We start from the raw sequence: 18124 nt of genomic DNA, 5'->3' as shown, positions 1-18124 counted from the left end.
AGTCACATGACGTGTCACATGACGTGTCACGAGTCACATGACGTGTCACATGACGTGTCTCATGACGTGTCACGAGTCACATGACGTGTCTCATGACGTGTCACATGACGTGTCTCATGACGTGTCACGTGACTTGTCACGAGTCACATGACGTGTCTCATGACGTGTCACGAGTCACATGACGTGTCACATGACGTGTCTCATGACGTGTCACGAGTCACATGACGTGTCTCATGACGTGTCACATGACGTGTCTCATGACGTGTCACGTGACTTGTCACGAGTCACATGACGTGTCTCATGACGTGTCACATGACGTGTCTCATGACGTGTCACGAGTCACATGACGTGTCTCATGACGTGTCACATGACGTGTCTCATGACGTGTCACGTGACTTGTCACGAGTCACATGACGTGTCACGAGTCACATGACTTGCACAGTAAACCAGTTTTGGGGTTAAAGGAATGCTGTGGCTTCCTGTGAGTCGGTCATTTAAGGGAAAAGGTTTCTCAGGCTTTGAAGTGCCTTAAAGAAGTTATCAGGAGCTTTACTTTCATACACAGGGCTTTTATTTTGGAAGGAACCACATCCTGATGGATGATATTTAAATGAAGAACTTTAATTGTTGCTGATCCTGTATTTTAATGCTGAAGTATTTTGTTAAAGGGAAAAGTTATAAAACAACTTTCAGATTCAAGTTTTTATCTGAGACAGAAAATAAACAAATTACTTTTCTGAAACTGTTTCCTGTTTTTGTATTTGTGTGTTAAATACGGTGATGTGTGAAAGTACAAACTCAAGGTATTTCTATTTTCACTTCCACCTGCTACACTTCATTTATCTGAGGATGAACTCTGGGTGACGGTGACGGGGTCAGACGTGTTGAACTCTGGGTAACGGTGACGGGGTCAGACGTGTTGAACTCTGGGTGACGGTGACGGGGTCAGACGTGTTGAACTCTGGGTAACGGTGATCTTACCTGAACTCAGGTGACCCAACACAAAGCAGAGAAAGTGACTTTGGTCACATGACTTCAGTCGTCCTCACAAAGCTCATCACACTGATTAATATCAGTCACTCAGTCTGTTATCACACACTGATGATCAATCAATCAATCAATCACACATCATGGCTGCACTGTAGAACTAAAAACTTCAGATCATTTCACCAAAATAAGTTCTAACAGACAATAAAGTGATAAAATAAACAATGGAATTATCAATAAAACTATTATTTTCTAAAATAATTTTAATTGAAACAGAAAATGTGTTTTCATTTTCTGTGAGAGACAGAATGAAAGAGAAGGTTTGATCCTCGTCCTGCAGAGGGCGCTGTGGTCTGCAGACTGATGATGTCACAGAGAGAGAGACATGAAGAGAGAGAGGGGGTAGAGAGACATGAAGAGAGAGAGGGGGTAGAGAGACATGAAGAGAGAGAGGGGGTAGAGAGACAGGGGGTAGAGAGACATGAAGAGAGAGAGGGGGTAGAGAGACATGAAGAGACAGAGAGAGAGGGGGTAGGGTGAAGAGAGAGAGGGGGTAGAGAGACATGAAGAGAGAGAGAGGGGTAGAGAGACATGAAAGAGAGAGGGGGTAGAGAGACATGAAGAGAGAGAGGGGGTAGAGAGACATGAAGAGAGAGAGGGGGAGGAGGCATAAAGGGTTCAGAGGAGGACTTTTCCTTCAGGTCTGTGGAGGATTCTCAGATCGACTGTTTGACTCGTAGAACGGATTCAGTGGAACGTTGAGTGGAACGCTGCTTTGTTCCTCATTCATTCATCTCTTCATGGATTCATCGGTCGGATGTTTGAATCCTCAGAGGAGTGAGACGTCTCTGCTGTCGGTCTGCAGGATCTCTCTCCTCACAGGTAAGATTATACTATATACATATATATATATATATATATATATATATATATATATATATATACATATATATATATATATGTGTATATGTATATATATACATATATACATATACATCGTATTGTATTTATGTTCTGTTGATGAGATTTTTAGACGTTTTATTCTGAAAGATTCAGTCACATGTTGAACTATTGTTTAAAACTGCATAATAATTGAATTAAGAGTCAAACTTGTTCAAAGGAGAATGAAGTTTAAACTCCTGTTTATTCTTTTATTGATTCTAAATCAGTCAGTTTATCAGAGATAGCAAACATCTGGTGACATCTGGTGACTCCATGAGGGGTCACGACCCGGAGGTTGAGAAACTCAGTCATGGATTTATTGGATCAGATTTTAGCCGTTTACAGTTTCAAACATCTTGTCTTTGGGTTTCATGTCAATCAGCTGATAAAAGCTGATTTTCTCTTAATAAGTTATTTATTATAATATAAGTTATTATTCAACGAAATAACAGCAGGTTTGAACCCGCGGCCTCAAACCGCTGCACCCCCGAGATTTATTTTATAAAGCTTTTAATGACAGAGAGTCCAAATGGCAGTAGGTCCAGACAGGTAAACAGGTAACAAGTTAGAGCCAGGTAACAGACAGGTAACAAACAGGTAACAGACAGGTAACAGGTAACAAATAGGTAACAGGTAACAGACAGGTAACAGGTAACAGACAGGTAACAGACAGGTAACAGTAACAGGTAACAGGTAACAAACAGGTAACAGGTAACAGACAGGTAACAGGTAACAAACAGGTAACAGGTAACAGCAGTAACAAACAGGTAACAGACAGGTAACAGGTAACAGGTAACAGGTAACAGGTAACAGGTAACAGGTAACAGGTAACAACAGGTAACAAACAGGTAACAACAGGTAACAGACAGGTAACAAACAGGTAACAGGTAACAGGTAACAGACAGGTAACAGGTAACAGGTAACAGACAGGTAACAGGTAACAAACAGGTAACAGGTAACAGGTAACAGGTAACAAACAGGTAACAGGTAACAGACAGGTAACAGACAGGTAACAGGTAACAAACAGGTAACAGGTAACAGACAGGTAACAAACAGGTAACAGACAGGTAACAGACAGGTAACAAACAGGTAACAGGTAACAAACAGGTAACAGGTAACAGACAGGTAACAGGTAACAGACAGGTAACAGGTAACAAACAGGTAACAGGTAACAAACAGGTAACAGGTAACAGACAGGTAACAGGTAACAGACAGGTAACAGGTAACAAACAGGTAACAGGTAACAGACAGGTAACAGGTAACTAACAGGTAACAGACAGGTAACAGGTGACAGGTAACAGACAGGTAACAGGTAACAGACAGGTAACAGGTAACAAACAGGTAACAGGTAACAGGTAACAGGTAACAGACAGGTAACAGGTAACAAACAGGTAACAGGTAACAGACAGGTAACAGGTAACAGACAGGTAACAGGTAACAGGTAACAAACAGGTAACAGGTAACAGACAGGTAACAAGTGACAGGTAACAGGTAACAGACAGGTAACAGGTAACAGACAGGTAACAGGTAACAGACAGGTAACAGGTAACAGACAGGTAACAGGTAACAGACAGGTAACAGGTAACAGACAGGTAACAGGTAACTACACAGCGTCACGTTCTGACAGAACAAAGGGAGGAATGAGATGCAGGTGAGGAGGTCCAGGTAGAGCTGATGAGGGAAATGGAAACAGGTGAGGAGGTGTCTGAGGCACCAGGTGGATGAATGAACAGTGTGATGAAACCAGTTATTGTTTTTAAAGATCTTTAACTGCAGACCTTTTTCTCAGATCCTCTAAACCATCACAAAAGAACATTGATTATCATTTGTTACATACTTTAGACGTTTACACCTGAACAGGTGAAAGTGAAGCGTCGTCCACTCTGTCAGCAGCAGGTTGATGAACGGAGGTGACATCTGGGTTTTGTTGTTGTTTACCTTCCCAGCTGTGCTGCTGATGTCATCGTGCTGTGTTCAGGGTCTGCATGTGGAGGTGTTTCCCAGAAGGCCTCTGTTCAGGTTGGGGGAGCGTCAGCAGCTGGTGTGTCGGGTCCAGGACTGTCCCACAATGCCGAGCGTTTCCTGGTCTGTGCTGGGGGACCGACCTCTGGCGGCCTCCGTCAGCACCAACAGGACCTGGTCTGTGGTGACCTTTGACCCTGTGATGATTGAGCATGAAGGACCGCTGCTGTGTCGGGTCAGCTGTGGAGGAGAGAACAAGCAGATCAAGACCAGCGTGCAGGTTTACTGTGAGTTCACACACATGTAGTCCAGTACTGTACTGAAGTACTAATCTGAGCTTCCTGTACTTGAGTCTTGTCTCTGTCCTCTGTTCTGGGTGCAGCCTTCCCATCAGCCCCTCGGATCAGGGGCCAGGACCACCTGAGTCTGGGGCTGGAATCCATCCTCACCTGCGAGGTGTCAGATCTTTACCCCGCTGAGCTGCTGACCCTCAACTGGCTCAGAGGTGACGCCGTCCTGCGGAGCATTATGGGAGATCCTGGATCTGGCTCAGTCCGGTCTGAATACAGATTCACCCCTCTAGAACTGGACTCGGGAGGAAACATCAGCTGCAGAGCCACGATGGACCTGCAGGACCTTCCAGCTGAGAACAGAACCAAAGTGACCACCGTCCCCCTAAACCTGCTCTGTGAGTCCTCCAGGGTCCGACTGTAGTTCAGACCATTGTTATTATCACAACAGATATCCATTATCCTACAGAACTGTTCCTTAGACTGTTCCTTAGACTGTTCAGTATCCTACAGAACTGTTCCTTAGACTGTTCAGTATCCTACAGAACTGTTCCTTAGACTGTTCCTTAGATTGTTCAGTATCCTACAGAACTGTTCCTTAGACTGTTCCTTAGACTGTTCAGTATCCTACAGAACTGTTCCTTAGACTGTTCCTTAGACTGTTCAGTATCCTACAGAACTGTTCCTTAGACTGTTCCTTAGACTGTTTTGTATCCTACAGAAATGTTCCCTAGACTTTATTATTGACCTTAAATGAACACGTCTTTCCAGTAATCTGTAATCTATAAATATCAGTCTCACAGATCCTCCTCCTCCTCTTCAGATGCTCCTGTTGTCACGGCGATATCAGACTCTGTGTTGGTGATGGCCGGCTCTTCGCTCACTCTCATCTGCACAGCAGAGGGAAACCCCGAGCCGACGATCAGCTGGAGCTTCAGGTCGGTAGACGGCCGGTCTGAGAGGCGGCACGTTGGCCGACAGCTGGGCCTCCCAGAGGTGAGTCTGTCTGAGGCCGGACGGTACGACTGTGAGGCCCGGAACTCTGAGGGGAACCAGACGGCAGCGGTGGAGGTCAAAATCCATGGTGAGAGGGAAGCTCCTGTTTCATTCACTATCTCTGGAGAACGTTAGACCGACACACCTGTCTGCTCATCCCACAGCTCCGCCCACCAACACCTCCCTCTCAGTGAGTCCAGGTGAGGAGGTGCTGGAGGGTCAGCAGGTGACGTTGACCTGCCGCTCAGACGGAGCTCCGCCCACCACGCTGGTGCTGAGGAGGGAGGGGGCGGAGCTCCAGAGGACTGACCCCGCCTCCTCCTCGCTCTCCTTCAGCCTCTCCTCCGCCCAGCTGGAAGACTCCGCCAAATACCAGTGTGAAGCCTCCAACCAGCACGGGTCCCAGCTGGTCACCAGCTCCGTCACCGTCTCAGGTACTGGTTTACTTTAACGCTTTCATCATCACCTTTAAGAAAGGAGATGCACTGATGACTTCTGGTGACTAGTAGTTCTCTTGAATACCTATGTTGAATACACTTCCTGTAAGTCGCTTTGGATAAAAGCGTCTGCTACATGACTGTAATGTAATGTAATGTAATGTAATGTATTTCATTCTGATTCTTTTCTGAGGCTCAAAACCTTCATTTTTTATAGTTTCAAAAAGTTCAAGTTAGAAAGCTGATGCTTCGAACATAGAAATAGAATGGGAGCGTACAACGCTCTGGAGATGGATGGCTGGTCCACCATGCTCTCATGCTACACTGGTTACAGAGTGAGGGCCGGACAAAGATGTCCTGGTTGGTAGCGATGTGTTTCCACTCTGGGACCAAAGTGTGCACAAAGCATTACGTTGTTAAGTTGGACCTGACTGAAAACCTCAGTGAGTCTGTTTACTTTAAACGTGAGTTAGCTCGCTACAATGGTCGCCATGGCAACAACAAACATAAAAATGGCTGCCTCTCCGACCATCCAGCAATGTTGATTTGAATGGGAATGTCCATTCTACTGCTTTTTTCATTGCTATAGTTAAAGGCTAATGTTACAACGCTAATGTTACAACGCTAATGTTACAACGCTAATGTTACAATGCTAATGTTACAATGCTAATGTTACAATGCTAATGTTACAACGCTAATATTTAAAGCTAATATTTAAAGCTAATATTTAAAGCTAATATTACAATGCTAATGTTACAATGCTAATATTACAATGCTAATATTACAATGCTAATATTACAATGCTAATATTTAAAGCTAATGTAACAATGCTAATATGACAATGCTAATATTTAAAGCTAATGTAACAATGCTAATATGACAATGCTAATATGACAATGCTAATATTTAAAGCTAATGTAACAATGCTAATATTACAAAGCTAATATTTAAAGCTAATGTTACAATGCTAATGTTACAATGCTAATATTACAATGCTAATATTACAATGCTAATATATAAAGCTAATATTACAATGCTAATATTACAATGCTAATATTACAATGCTAATATTACAATGCTAATATTTAAAGCTAATGTAACAATGCTAATATGACAATGCTAATATTTAAAGCTAATGTAACAATGCTAATATTTAAAGCTAATGTTACAATGCTAATATTAAAATGCTAATATTTAAAGCTAATGTTACAATGCTAATATTTAAAGCTAATGTTACAATGCTAATATTTAAAGCTAATGTTACAATGCTAATATTACAATGCTAATATTTAAAGCTACTGTTACAATGCTAAGGGAAAGAGGATGTCTCATGTGTACAGATTGTAAAGCTAACATTAGCATGCTGATGTTTAAAGCTAACGTTAGCATGCTGATATATAAAGCTAATGTTTAAAGCTAACGTTACCATGCTGATATATAAAGCTAATGTTTAAAGCTAACGTTACCATGCTGATATATAAAGCTAATGTTTAAAGCTAACGTTAGCTATAAACGGCTTAATAACGGACTGCAGAATAATCCAGACTGATTCTGTTCATGTTGCTCCGTCAGCTCATCCTCTGCAGGTGGAGGTGAGTCCTGCGGTCTCAGCAGCAGAGACGGGTTCAGGTCTGGTCCTGACCTGCAGAGCCGCCGGATGTCTCCACCCCCCCACCTTCACCTGGACGACGGATCAGGACCGGATCCTCCTCAGGGGGGTGGATCAGGACCGGATCCTCCTCAGGGAGGCGGAGCAGGACCGGATCCTCCTCAGGGGGGCGGAGCAGGACGGTCTGTCCGTGCTTCACCTGCAGGACCTGGACCTCCAGGATGAGGGAGGATACAGGTGTGAGGCCGAGTGTGACTCCGTCATCAGGACCTCCACCGTCCAGGTCCAGGTCTACTGTGAGTCTTATGACTGGTTATTAGTGTTATCAGACGTGTTATTAATAATAGTACCGTATTTTCTGCACTATAAGGCGCACTAAGCGAAACAAAACAGTCAGTCAGACTTTATTAAACGTGTTCACAATAACTCAACATTGTTCAGTTATAACACGTAAACACAACAATACACTCACTTTCAGTTCATTCCTCACAAACACCTCATTCTGCATCTTCAGTGTCCGAGTGTAACAGTTGATTACGGCCTCCAGCATGTCATTACCAGAGTCATTACCCGAGTCGTTATCAGAGTCAGAGTCAGAGTCATTATCAGAGTCAGAGTCATTATCAGAGTCATTATCAGAGTCAGAGTCAGAGTCATTATCAGAGTCAGAGTCAGAGTCATTATCAGAGTCAGAGTCATTATCAGAGTCAGAGTCATTATCAGAGTCAGAGTCAGAGTCATTATCAGAGTCAGAGTCAGAGTCATTATCAGAGTCAGAGTCATTATCAGAGTCATTATCAGTGTCAGAGTCATTATCAGAGTCAGAGTCAGAGTCATTATCAGAGTCAGAGTCATTATCAGAGTCAGAGTCATTATCAGAGTCAGTCATTATCAGAGTCAGAGTCATTATCAGAGTCAGAGTCAGAGTCATTATCAGAGTCATTATCAGAGTCAGAGTCATTATCCGAGTCATTATCAGAGTCAGAGTCAGAGTCATTATCAGAGTCATTATCAGAGTCAGAGTCATTATCAGAGTCAGAGTCATTATCAGAGTCAGAGTCAGAGTCATTATCAGAGTCAGAGTCATTATCAGAGTCAGTCATTATCAGAGTCATTATCAGAGTCAGAGTCATTATCCGAGTCATTACCCGAGTCGTTATCAGAGTCAGAGTCATTATCAGAGTCAGAGTCATTATCAGAGTCAGAGTCATTATCAGAGTCAGAGTCGTTATCAGAGTCAGAGTCATTATCAGAGTCAGAGTCGTTATCAGAGTCAGAGTCATTATCAGAGTCAGAGTCATTATCCGAGTCATTACCCGAGTCGTTATCAGAGTCAGAGTCATTATCAGAGTCAGAGTCGTTATCAGAGTCAGAGTCGTTATCAGAGTCAGAGTCATTATCAGAGTCAGAGTCATTATCCGAGTCATTACCCGAGTCGTTATCAGAGTCAGAGTCATTATCAGAGTCAGTCGTTATCAGAGTCAGTCATTATCAGAGTCAGAGTCGTTATCAGAGTCAGAGTCGTTGGGTTACCTGTTCAGTGAAAGCTCGGACCACAGGTGAGACTGACACCTCAGCCCAGGCATCCACGGTCCATTGATAGCAGCGTGAGTCTCCCTGTCTGTCTCCCTGTCTGTCTCCCTGTCTCCCTGTCTGTCTCCCTGTCTCCCTGTCTGTCTCCCTATCTCCCTGTCTGTCTGTCTGTCTCCCTATCTCCCTGTCTGTCTCCCTGTCTCCCTGTCTGTCTCCCTGTCTGTCTGTCTGTCTGTCTCCCTGTCTGTCTCCCTGTCTGTCTCCCTGTCTCCCTGCCTGTCTCCCTGTCTGTCTCCCTGTCTGTCTCCCTGTCTGTCTCCCTGTCTCCCTGTCTGTCTCCCTGTCTGTCTCCCTGTCTGTCTCCCTGTCTCCCTGTCTGTCTCCCTGTCTGTCTCCCTGTCTCCCTGTCTGTCTCCCTGTCTGTCTCCCTGTCTGTCTCCCTGTCTCCCTGTCTGTCTCCTGTCTCCCTGTCCCTGTCTGTCTCCCTGTCTGTCTCCCTGTCTGTCTGTCTCCCCCTGTCTGTCTCCCTGTCTCCCTGTCTGTCTCCCTGTCTGTCTCCCTGTCTGTCTCCCTGTCCTCCACTGCTCCACGCAGCTCTCAGTCTGACTCTGAACCCTGTGGACACCGATATCTCTCTGGAGTTGTTCAGTGAATCACCGGAGTGATGATCAGTCTGCTTCACTTTGTTTTTCATCGGTGAGAGTCGCAGAGTCTCAGATCAACAGACGGAGGTTTGTTTAAAGCCGTCCGGTCTGTTGCGTCCATCTCTCAGTCTGCGGCTCTGCTGTCATGAAGACGCCGGACGCGTTTCTTTGTTAAAGTCTTCCTCTTGAACATGAGCATCAGAACAACGGAGAGCTGCAGTGAAGGAGACTCCTCGTCCCTGTGGAGCGCAGAGACCCCGTCCTGCTCCCTGTTTTCTCCGCGGTGCGGTGCGGTGCGGTGCAGTGCGGTGCGGTGCGGTGCGGTGCGGTGCGGTGCGGTGCGGTGCAGTGCGGTGCAGTGCGGTGCGCGGTGCGGTGCGGTGCGGTGCGGTGCGGTGCGGTGCAGTGCGCGGTGCGGTGCAGTGCGGTGCGGTGCGGTGCGGTGCGGTGTGCGCGGTGCGGTGCGGTGCGGTGCAGTGCGGTGCGCGGTGCGGTGCGCTGCGCGGTGATATCAGAGGTGAGGGAACCTCGTCGTGTCGGTGATGTGCTCTGGCCGGATCTGCTTTTCAGTGATCTTGTTCTTGCAGCTGTTCCTGGTAATCTGTTGGCAGCTGCTGTGAGACGTAGTTCGGATGGAGAGATTACGTCTTCTCATAAAACGAAAGCACCAAGAAGGAGCCTCACAGTCATTGATATTCATGTCCGTGGACCACACAACACCGCTTCAACCAGGATTAATCATATATAAGGCGCTCCGGATTATAAGGCGCACTGTCGTTTTTTGAGGAAATTAAAGGCTTTTAAGTGCGCCTTATAGTGCGGAAAATACGGTAATAACTAATAACTATTGTTATATTCCTTTATTGATCCCCATGGGGGAAATTCGGGTGTTGCAGCAGCTCAACTACACAGAAACAGACAATAAATACAACATATTAGGTTGAGCTCTGATGCGAGTGCTAGGTCACCCTGTACTCCAGATGAAGGCAGACTGCAGCCTGTCATCATTTTCATCCCATTCCACACCTCTTTAGTGTTGTTCTGTCCCATCTTAGCCTCCATCTTCTCCCTGTAGCTGTTCTTAGCCTCTCTCAGCTTTCTCTTCAGCTCCTTCTGAACAGCCCGAAGTTCCCCTCTGTCCTTAGCCATGAAGGCCCTCTTCTTCCTGTTGAGAAGGCCCTTCAACTCTTTGCTGATCCACGGCTTGTTGTTGTGGTAGCAGCGGACCTTCTTTGTTGGCACAATGGTGTCCTCACAGAAGTGAATGTAGTCTGTGATGCAACGAGAGAGGCCCTCGATGTCCTCCCCGTAGTCCTCCTGGAACAGTTCCCAGTTTGTGACCTGAAAACACTCCTGGAGGGTCTCCTCGGCGTCCTCCGACCAAACCTTCACAGTCCTTGTGCTGGCCGCCGGTTGCATAGCCACAAGTTGTATGAGGTTATGGTCAGATTCACCGAGGGGGGGCAGAGGAGCTGTAGGACCTCCTTTACATTCACGTAAAAGAGGTCCAGGATCTTGTTCTCTCTCGTTGCAACACTGACATACTGTTTGAAGTTGGTCAGGACAGGAGAGAGGGAGACGTGGTTAAAGTCCCCGCTGATCATTATGAGTGAGTTGGGATGTTGAGTCTGAAGCCCCGCTGTGACAGAGTGGATGACGTCACTCGCGCTCCTCTGCAGCTGATGGTGGGATGTAAACAACAACAACAATGTGAGAGTACTCCCGGTAGATAGTAGGATCCAAACCCACCGCCAGGAGCTCAATGTCGGGAGTGCAGATACACTCCTTCACAGTGACATGGCCGGGACTAAACCATTTAGAGTTAACAAAGACAGCAAGACCTCCTCCTCTCTTCTCACCGCTCTGTGTCCCTCTGTCCGGTCCAGCAGACTGTCCGGTATCTTCCCGTGCAGCCATGTCTCCGTGAAGCAGAGCAGACTACACTCCCTGTAGGCCCGCTGGTTGCTCACCAATGCTGGCAGTTCATCCACTTTGTTAGCGAGGGACCTCACATTCCCCATAATGACCGTGGGGAGAAAAGGTTTAACTCTCCTGTCCCCCTCCATCCTCTCCCGGACCTTCACTCCGGCTCTTTTTCCGCGACGGGGTTGTCTCCATATCGTGTCGGGTGTGCGGGCGGAGGGAACGCCGGCTCCGCTCCGGTAGCGCAGAAGCTCGTTGCGGTTGTAGGTCAACATGATAAAAAGTTCCAATTGTGTGCAGAGAAAGGGGGAAAAACGCTACAAGTAAGACGCTGAAGCGGGAACATACAACTACCAAAAGAAAGAAGACAACAACGAATAAAAATAGTAGAAGAAATACAAAAGTAGCAAAGCTGGAGAGAGCTGCTGCGACAGGCTGCCGACCTCTGGCACCATCTTAGACTTTGATGATAACAGGTATTAACAGTAATATTCAGGTCTTATTACTGGTTATTAGACGTGTTATTAATAATAACTAACAGGTATTAACAGTAATATTCAGGTCTTATTACTGGTTATTAGTGTTATTAGACGTGTTATTAATAATAACTAACATTCTTGTTACACAAAGGTTTCCAGTGAAAGCTCAGAAGTTGAACTCTCTGATCTTGAGTCTCCAGATACACTTGTTTGTTATTTAAAGAGCTGATGTGTTTTTATTGGCCACATGTGAGCCAATCAGAGCGGGTTGCTGCTTCTACCATGTGACCCAGAGACATTTCCTCTAATGTCAAACTGCAGAACACAGGAAGTGATACGGCAGGGGGGGGGAGAGGCCCCCCCACACACACAGAATCCCCCCATAGTTCTACTAACACACAGAACCCCCCCCCAACACACAGAACCCCCCCCCCCCATAGTTCTACTAACACACAGAACCAACCCCCCCCCATAGTTCTACTAACACACAGAACCCCCCCCCCATAGTTCTACTAACACACAGAACCCCCCCCCCATAGTTCTACTAACACACAGAACCCCCCCCATAGTTCTACTAACACACAGAACCCCCCCCCCATAGTTCTACTAACACACAGAACCCCCCCCATAGTTCTACTAACACACAGAACCCCCCCCCATAGTTCTACTAACACACAGAACCCCCCCCATAGTTCTACTAACACACAGAACCCCCCCCCATAGTTCTACTAACACACAGAACCCCCCCCCCCCATAGTTCTACTAACACACAGAACCCCCCCCCATAGTTCTACTAACACACACACCCCCCCCATAGTTCTACTAACACACAGAACCCCCCCCCCATAGTTCTACTAACACACAGAACCCCCCCCCCCATAGTTCTACTAACACACAGAACCCCCCCCCATAGTTCTACTAACACACAGAAGTTCTACCCCCCCCACAGTTCTACTAACACACAGAGCCCCCCCCCATAGTTATACTAACACACAGAACCCCCCCCCCCCATAGTTATACTAACACACAGAGCCCCCCCTCACATAGTTGTTCTCACATTTCAGAGTGTCCCTGAACGCACCGTTTTCTCTGTGAGTCTCTTTGTTGGAGATGATCTCCGGTGTTTCTCCTCCCAGCATTCCCGTCTGGTCCAGTTCTGGAGGATCCTGGTCCAGTCCTGCTGGGTCAGGAGGCGGTCTTCCACTGTAACGTGAGCAGCGTCTTCTCGGCCAATCAGATGAGGATCCTGTGGCTGACGGAGAACACAACGCTGATGTCTGAGTTGTTCGGGTTCTCCGGTTCCCTACAGAACGTCTCGTCCCTCCTTCGGCTGGCGGTCCAGGAGGACCAGCGGACTCTGACCTGCAGGGCGGAGCTGCTGATGGAAAACGGAGACGTGAGGAGGTCCAGGAGGACCAGCGTCCCCCTTCAGGTCCACTGTGAGTGTCTGAGGACAGACTGGAGGCTTTTATTGCGGAGCAGACTCTGGTTCTGATGATGTTTGTGTTGCAGATCCTCCCAGGAGAACCTCCCTCTCAGTGAGTCCAGGTGAGGAGGTGCTGGAGGGTCAGCAGGTGACGTTGACCTGCCGCTCAGACGGAGCTCCGCCCACCACGCTGGTGCTGAGGAGGGAGGGGGCGGAGCTCCAGAGGACTGACCCCGCCTCCTCCTCGCTCTCCTTTAGCCTCTCCTCCGCCCAGCTGGAAGACTCCGCCAAATACCAGTGTGAAGCCTCCAACCAGCACGGGTCCCAGCTGGTCACCAGCTCCGTCACCGTCTCAGGTACTGGTTTACAGGAAGGTGGTTCTGACGACATGCTGGGAGAAAACCAGAGGAGGATTGGTTCTGGTTCTTGTCTCTGAGTCGTTCTCTGTTGTGACGGATGTTATCTGAAGAGTCGACCTCTCACTCCTTTCATGAATCTAAGGACAGAAATAACCTCTGACTCCTCCGTTGAGCAATGTGTCAGACACTTAGAGCCTCCTGCTGCTGATGCAGACCAGACTGAAGTGGATTGAAGTGGACCCCAAGTTGATTCAGTTTCAGCAGCTTCACTCACTGCAGGACACTGTAGTTCAGTTTAAATGTGGTCCTGTGTTCCTGTTAGAACAGAACGAGATGAGAGAAGCCAAACAGATACAGAGGAAGCTGACGTCAGTAAAATAAAAGTGATTGTTGAAAAGAGGGTCGTCGTTACGTTCTGATGACTCAACACGTTGTTTCTTGTTAGAACTTTCACATGTTATCATATCAGCAAACAGGAAACGGCAGCTTTCCTTGTTTAAAAACACGTCTCTACATCTGCAGTGAGGATCTGATCAATCGATTAGTTTATTGGCTGAAATTAATCAGCTGGTATTTAGAGAACCAGGTCTTATATATCAGTAGTCCTGGTCCTGGAAGGGTCAGAAGGACTTCCTTTAGTTTAGTTTCTCTTCACCTGTGAGAGTCATGTGACCAGTTTCTGCCTCAGCTGGAGGCTCTAACTTTAATCTGGTTTCTTCTGGTCCAGCTCCTCCCAGAAACACCACAGTCCTCGTCCTGCCGTCTACGGTGGTCCAGGAGGGACAGAATGTCACCATCTGCTGCCAGACCGTGAGCTTCCCGCTGTCCGCCGTGGTCCTGAGGAAACTGACCAATGGGAGGGAGCTCTATTCAACCAATGGCACCTTCTTATTGGTCAACGTCACGGCCAGAGACTCGGGGCTGTACCAGGTCAACGTGACCAACGACCTCGGGTTCCAGGTCAAAAACTTCAGCATCAGTGTCAGAGGTCAGTGAGACCAGTCCGACCAGTTTAGTCTCCAGTCTGGTTCTGGAGACTAAACTGGTCCGATACAGATGTCTGTCTGATGGTAAAACATTTTTTAAAGATAGTTTAGTTGGTTTTGTTTTATTCTGAAGTTTCTGTCTCCTTCGGTTCACACAGAGAGGAGCACCAGTCCTCCCAGTCTCACCACTGTCCTCATCCCAGTTGTCTGCATTGCCGCTGGGCTAGCAGCTGCTGCTCTGCTCCTCGACTACCTGAGGAGATCCAGGAAGAAAGGATTCTACCAGCTGCCCCAGTCGGCCCCTAGTTCAGCCTGAGGCTGACAAGTGTCCACCAAGTCCCAATATTCGGTTACCAAGTTCCAACATGTGGCTACCAAGTTCCAACATGTGACTACCAAGTTCCAACATGTGGCTACCAAGTTCCAACATGTGACTACCAAGTTCCAACATGTGACTACCAAGTCCCACACAAGTTCCAGCTACTAAATTGCAACATGTGTTTTGAACATCTTAACCTGTGGCTTGTATTACCCACCACATAGCTACCACTTCTAATATCCCATTGTGTGGCAACTATGTCCCAAAATGTGGCTACCAAATTCCAACACATGGTTGCATCATTCCAGGACACTCCAACATGTGACTACTTCCATGGCAGAATATTACCAGTCGTCAACCTATGTTTGTACCTATCCGATGCTTGACTACCAGTCCTCACCATGTGACTACCAGTCCTCACCATGTGGCTACCAGTCCTCAACATGTGGCTACCAGTCATCAACGTGTGACTACCAGTCCTCAACATGAGGCTACCACTCCTCAACATGTGGCTACCAGTCCTCAACATGTGACTACCAGTCCTCAACATGTGGCTACCACTCCTCAACATGAGGCTACCACTCCTCAACATGTGGCTACCAGTCCTCAACATGTGACTACCAGTCCTCAACATGTGGCTACCAGTCCTCAACATGTGGCTACCAGTCATCAACATGTGGCTACCAGTCCTCAACATGTGGCTACCAGTCCTCAACATGTGACTACCAGTCCTCAACATGTGGCTACCAGTCCTCAACATGTGACTACCAGTCCTCAGCATGAGGCTACCAGTCCTCAACATGTGGCTACCAGTCCTCAACATGTGGCTACCAGTCCTCAACATGTGACTACCAGTCCTCAACATGTGGCTACCAGTCCTCAACATGTGGCTACCAGTCATCAACATGTGGCTACCCAACGCACTGCTACATAATCATAGATGCATCCAAACCAGCTGAAGGCTCATATTTCATATTTCTGTTGTGTCATTGACGTGTAATTGACCTGTCGATGGTGTGGAGGTTCTTCAACGAGAGTGAATATTACATTATAATGAGTCCAAAATAAGTCCTGCAGGAACGACCTTAAAACATCTGGAACGTCTAAGTTACTGAGACTCATGACATATTTAAATTCATTCCCATCATTCTGCTGATCACGAAGCTAACGGCTAACGTTACGGAGGAGGCCTTGACTTGCATTATGATACGTTCAGGCTCTATACAGTAAAAATGAGCATTAGACAAAGGTAAATAACAACACTATAATGATGTGTTCAAGTGTAATCTGGTAAAATGTAGTTTTTTGGTGATAAACATGAATAAAGATGTTTGAAGGAGATGTTTTCACATTCAAATAAAATAGCAGATAGAAATAGATTATAATACATCATTAAAACTAATATTTAAATAAAAGGACAATCATTTATTTCCTTTTCATTTGAATTGTGTGATTTTATGAAAATAATGAGGTAAAAGTAAAAGATTTATAATTTTGACTACAGAGCAGTTTAAATGATTCTTTGTGACGTTGGTGTACTAATACTGTGTAGTTTTGTTTATCATAGTTCTTCATAATGCAACAGGAAGTCATCTTCATTTATCATCAGTGTTACTGTCCCTTAAACTCTCCAGAACCATGTGACTCCTCTGTGTTTCTATAAATGACCAGAAAAAGAGAGTTTCAGCCGGTTCTGCACTCTGCTGGTTCTGTAATCAACTGGTTCTGTACTCTACTGGTCCAGTACCCTACTGGTTCTGTACTCTACTGGTCCTGTACTCTAATGGTTCTGTTCTTTGCTGGTTCTGTTTCTGACGTGAGCTGAATGTAGATTTGTTTTTCACTCTGTTTTTATTAAAGATATTTATTTCTTCTCTCTTTTCGTTGGAATGTGATTAATTTCCTGGGAATTTCCCTGGTTTTTCTTTCACTTCTGTCTCAGTCTGTGTTTACTGGAAGTCCTCAAACATCTCAGTCGGTAACCATGGTGATGCCTAAGCTGCTGTTAAATATCAGTCCTGAAGACTAAAGACGGACTCTGTTGGTGTTTCAGGGTTTTACTGCTCCAGCTTTAAGGTCGATCCACATCTGAAGACGAGCTCAAAGGAGGTCTGAGGATAAAGCTGGATCCTTTTCCTCCAGTGGAGTCCAGAGGAAGAGGATCCAGACCTCAGTCTACTGAACTTTCAGAGAGAAGAAGAAGTGGATCGCTCTCCTGTAACGGGTTTCCTGCTCTCAGTTTACAGTCATGTGATCATCCATCACTGTTTCATCATCATCACTGGTCTCAGACCAGCTGGTGATCAGTAACTAACCCGTCCTCATAGTGATCTAGACTAACTAAAGGTGGTTCGTTAAAGCGACCCTGGTCGTTGTTTTCAATATTGATCAAACACTCTGAGTCTGGCAGTGGGATCCGTCTAATTCCTGGCTCTCTCTGAGCTGTTAAACCAGCCGCCGAATGAATTAAATGTTCTTTTGTTTTTTTGTCTTCAACACAAATCTCATTTGCTCCTCAGCTCGTCGTCATGGAAACAGCAGGGCTTCAGATGGGGGGGTGAATGAGGAGCAGCAGCGTCTCAGAAACTCAAGGTCCATTTACTAGTTTTTAGGGCTTTCAACCACATTTCATGGTCTCCATCATGTGTAAACATTAGAAAACTGTTACTAACTTGTAAACAAGCTTAACAAACTTTGAACTTAATTCAAACCTGATTTATTTTTAGTTTAGAGAGTTTGATTTATTTTGACACTCACACACACACACACACACACACACACACACTCACACACTTTTCTTTTCTTCAGTTTTCTGCCAAAGGACATGTTGACATCAAACAGCTGTTTTCTATCTAAAGGAGAGCCGCTCTGCCTCAGAGCCGGTAAGATGCACTCAAGGTTATTTATCTGTGTTATTAATATTTTTATTTGATGGGACCTGAACTCGTCTGTCTGATACTTCAGATCTGTGATTGAAGGATAAACTCATCTCCATAAACTGGAAGTTATTTTAAGGTCACAGTGAAACTGAAGAGGGTCAAAGGTCAAATCACAGTTTAACTGCTGACGCAGTGTTTCTGTTCCTGCAGATTCAGCTGAAAGTGTTGAAACATGTTTCTGATGCGTTCAGTGTCCTGCCGGGCCTCCGTGACTTCTGACCTCCGCCGGGTGAAAGAGGACGGAGCGTTCTGCTGCGTCTTCTCATTTTAATCTGGTGGTATTTCCTGTCGCT

General features: G+C 46.1%; 2 protein-coding genes across 3 annotated transcripts in view; both read left to right on the top strand.

Moving 5' to 3' along the window:
• The window catches only part of cdc14ab (cell division cycle 14Ab), a 37384-nt gene extending 36662 nt beyond the window's left edge, over positions 1-722 (top strand). For both annotated transcript variants that reach the window (XM_054602736.1, XM_054602737.1), the window contains one exon: positions 1-722. This exon is cut by the window's left edge and continues 1180 nt beyond it. The gene's annotated coding sequence lies outside the window, so the exon portion shown is untranslated.
• Positions 723-1680: 958 nt separating this feature from the next.
• On the top strand, positions 1681-16770 carry vcam1b (vascular cell adhesion molecule 1b). The gene is made up of 10 exons (XM_054602735.1): positions 1681-1869; positions 3876-4178; positions 4274-4579; positions 5005-5265; positions 5342-5611; positions 7187-7519; positions 12939-13241; positions 13315-13584; positions 14315-14575; positions 14732-16770. The coding sequence occupies exons 1-10, from the start codon at positions 1788-1790 to the stop codon at positions 14887-14889; spliced, it is 2547 nt and encodes an 848-aa protein (XP_054458710.1). The 5' UTR covers positions 1681-1787; the 3' UTR covers positions 14890-16770.
• Positions 16771-18124: the final 1354 nt, after the last annotated feature.

The sequence above is a fragment of the Anoplopoma fimbria genome, chromosome 8, assembly GCF_027596085.1.
Source record: "Anoplopoma fimbria isolate UVic2021 breed Golden Eagle Sablefish chromosome 8, Afim_UVic_2022, whole genome shotgun sequence".
Lineage (NCBI taxonomy): Eukaryota > Metazoa > Chordata > Actinopteri > Perciformes > Anoplopomatidae > Anoplopoma > Anoplopoma fimbria.
Note: the sequence above shows the minus strand (reverse complement) of the source record. Positions and strands in the feature narration are given on the sequence as shown.

Coding starts and splice junctions, on each gene's coding strand:
- vcam1b (XM_054602735.1), top strand. CDS start 1,788: ATGGATTCATCGGTCGGATGTTTGAATCCTCAGAGGAGTGAGACGTCT. Junction 1,870..3,875: donor CAGGATCTCTCTCCTCACAG/GTAAGATTATAC, acceptor TTACCTTCCCAG/CTGTGCTGCTGATGTCATCG. Junction 5,612..7,186: donor CAGCTCCGTCACCGTCTCAG/GTACTGGTTTAC, acceptor TTGCTCCGTCAG/CTCATCCTCTGCAGGTGGAG.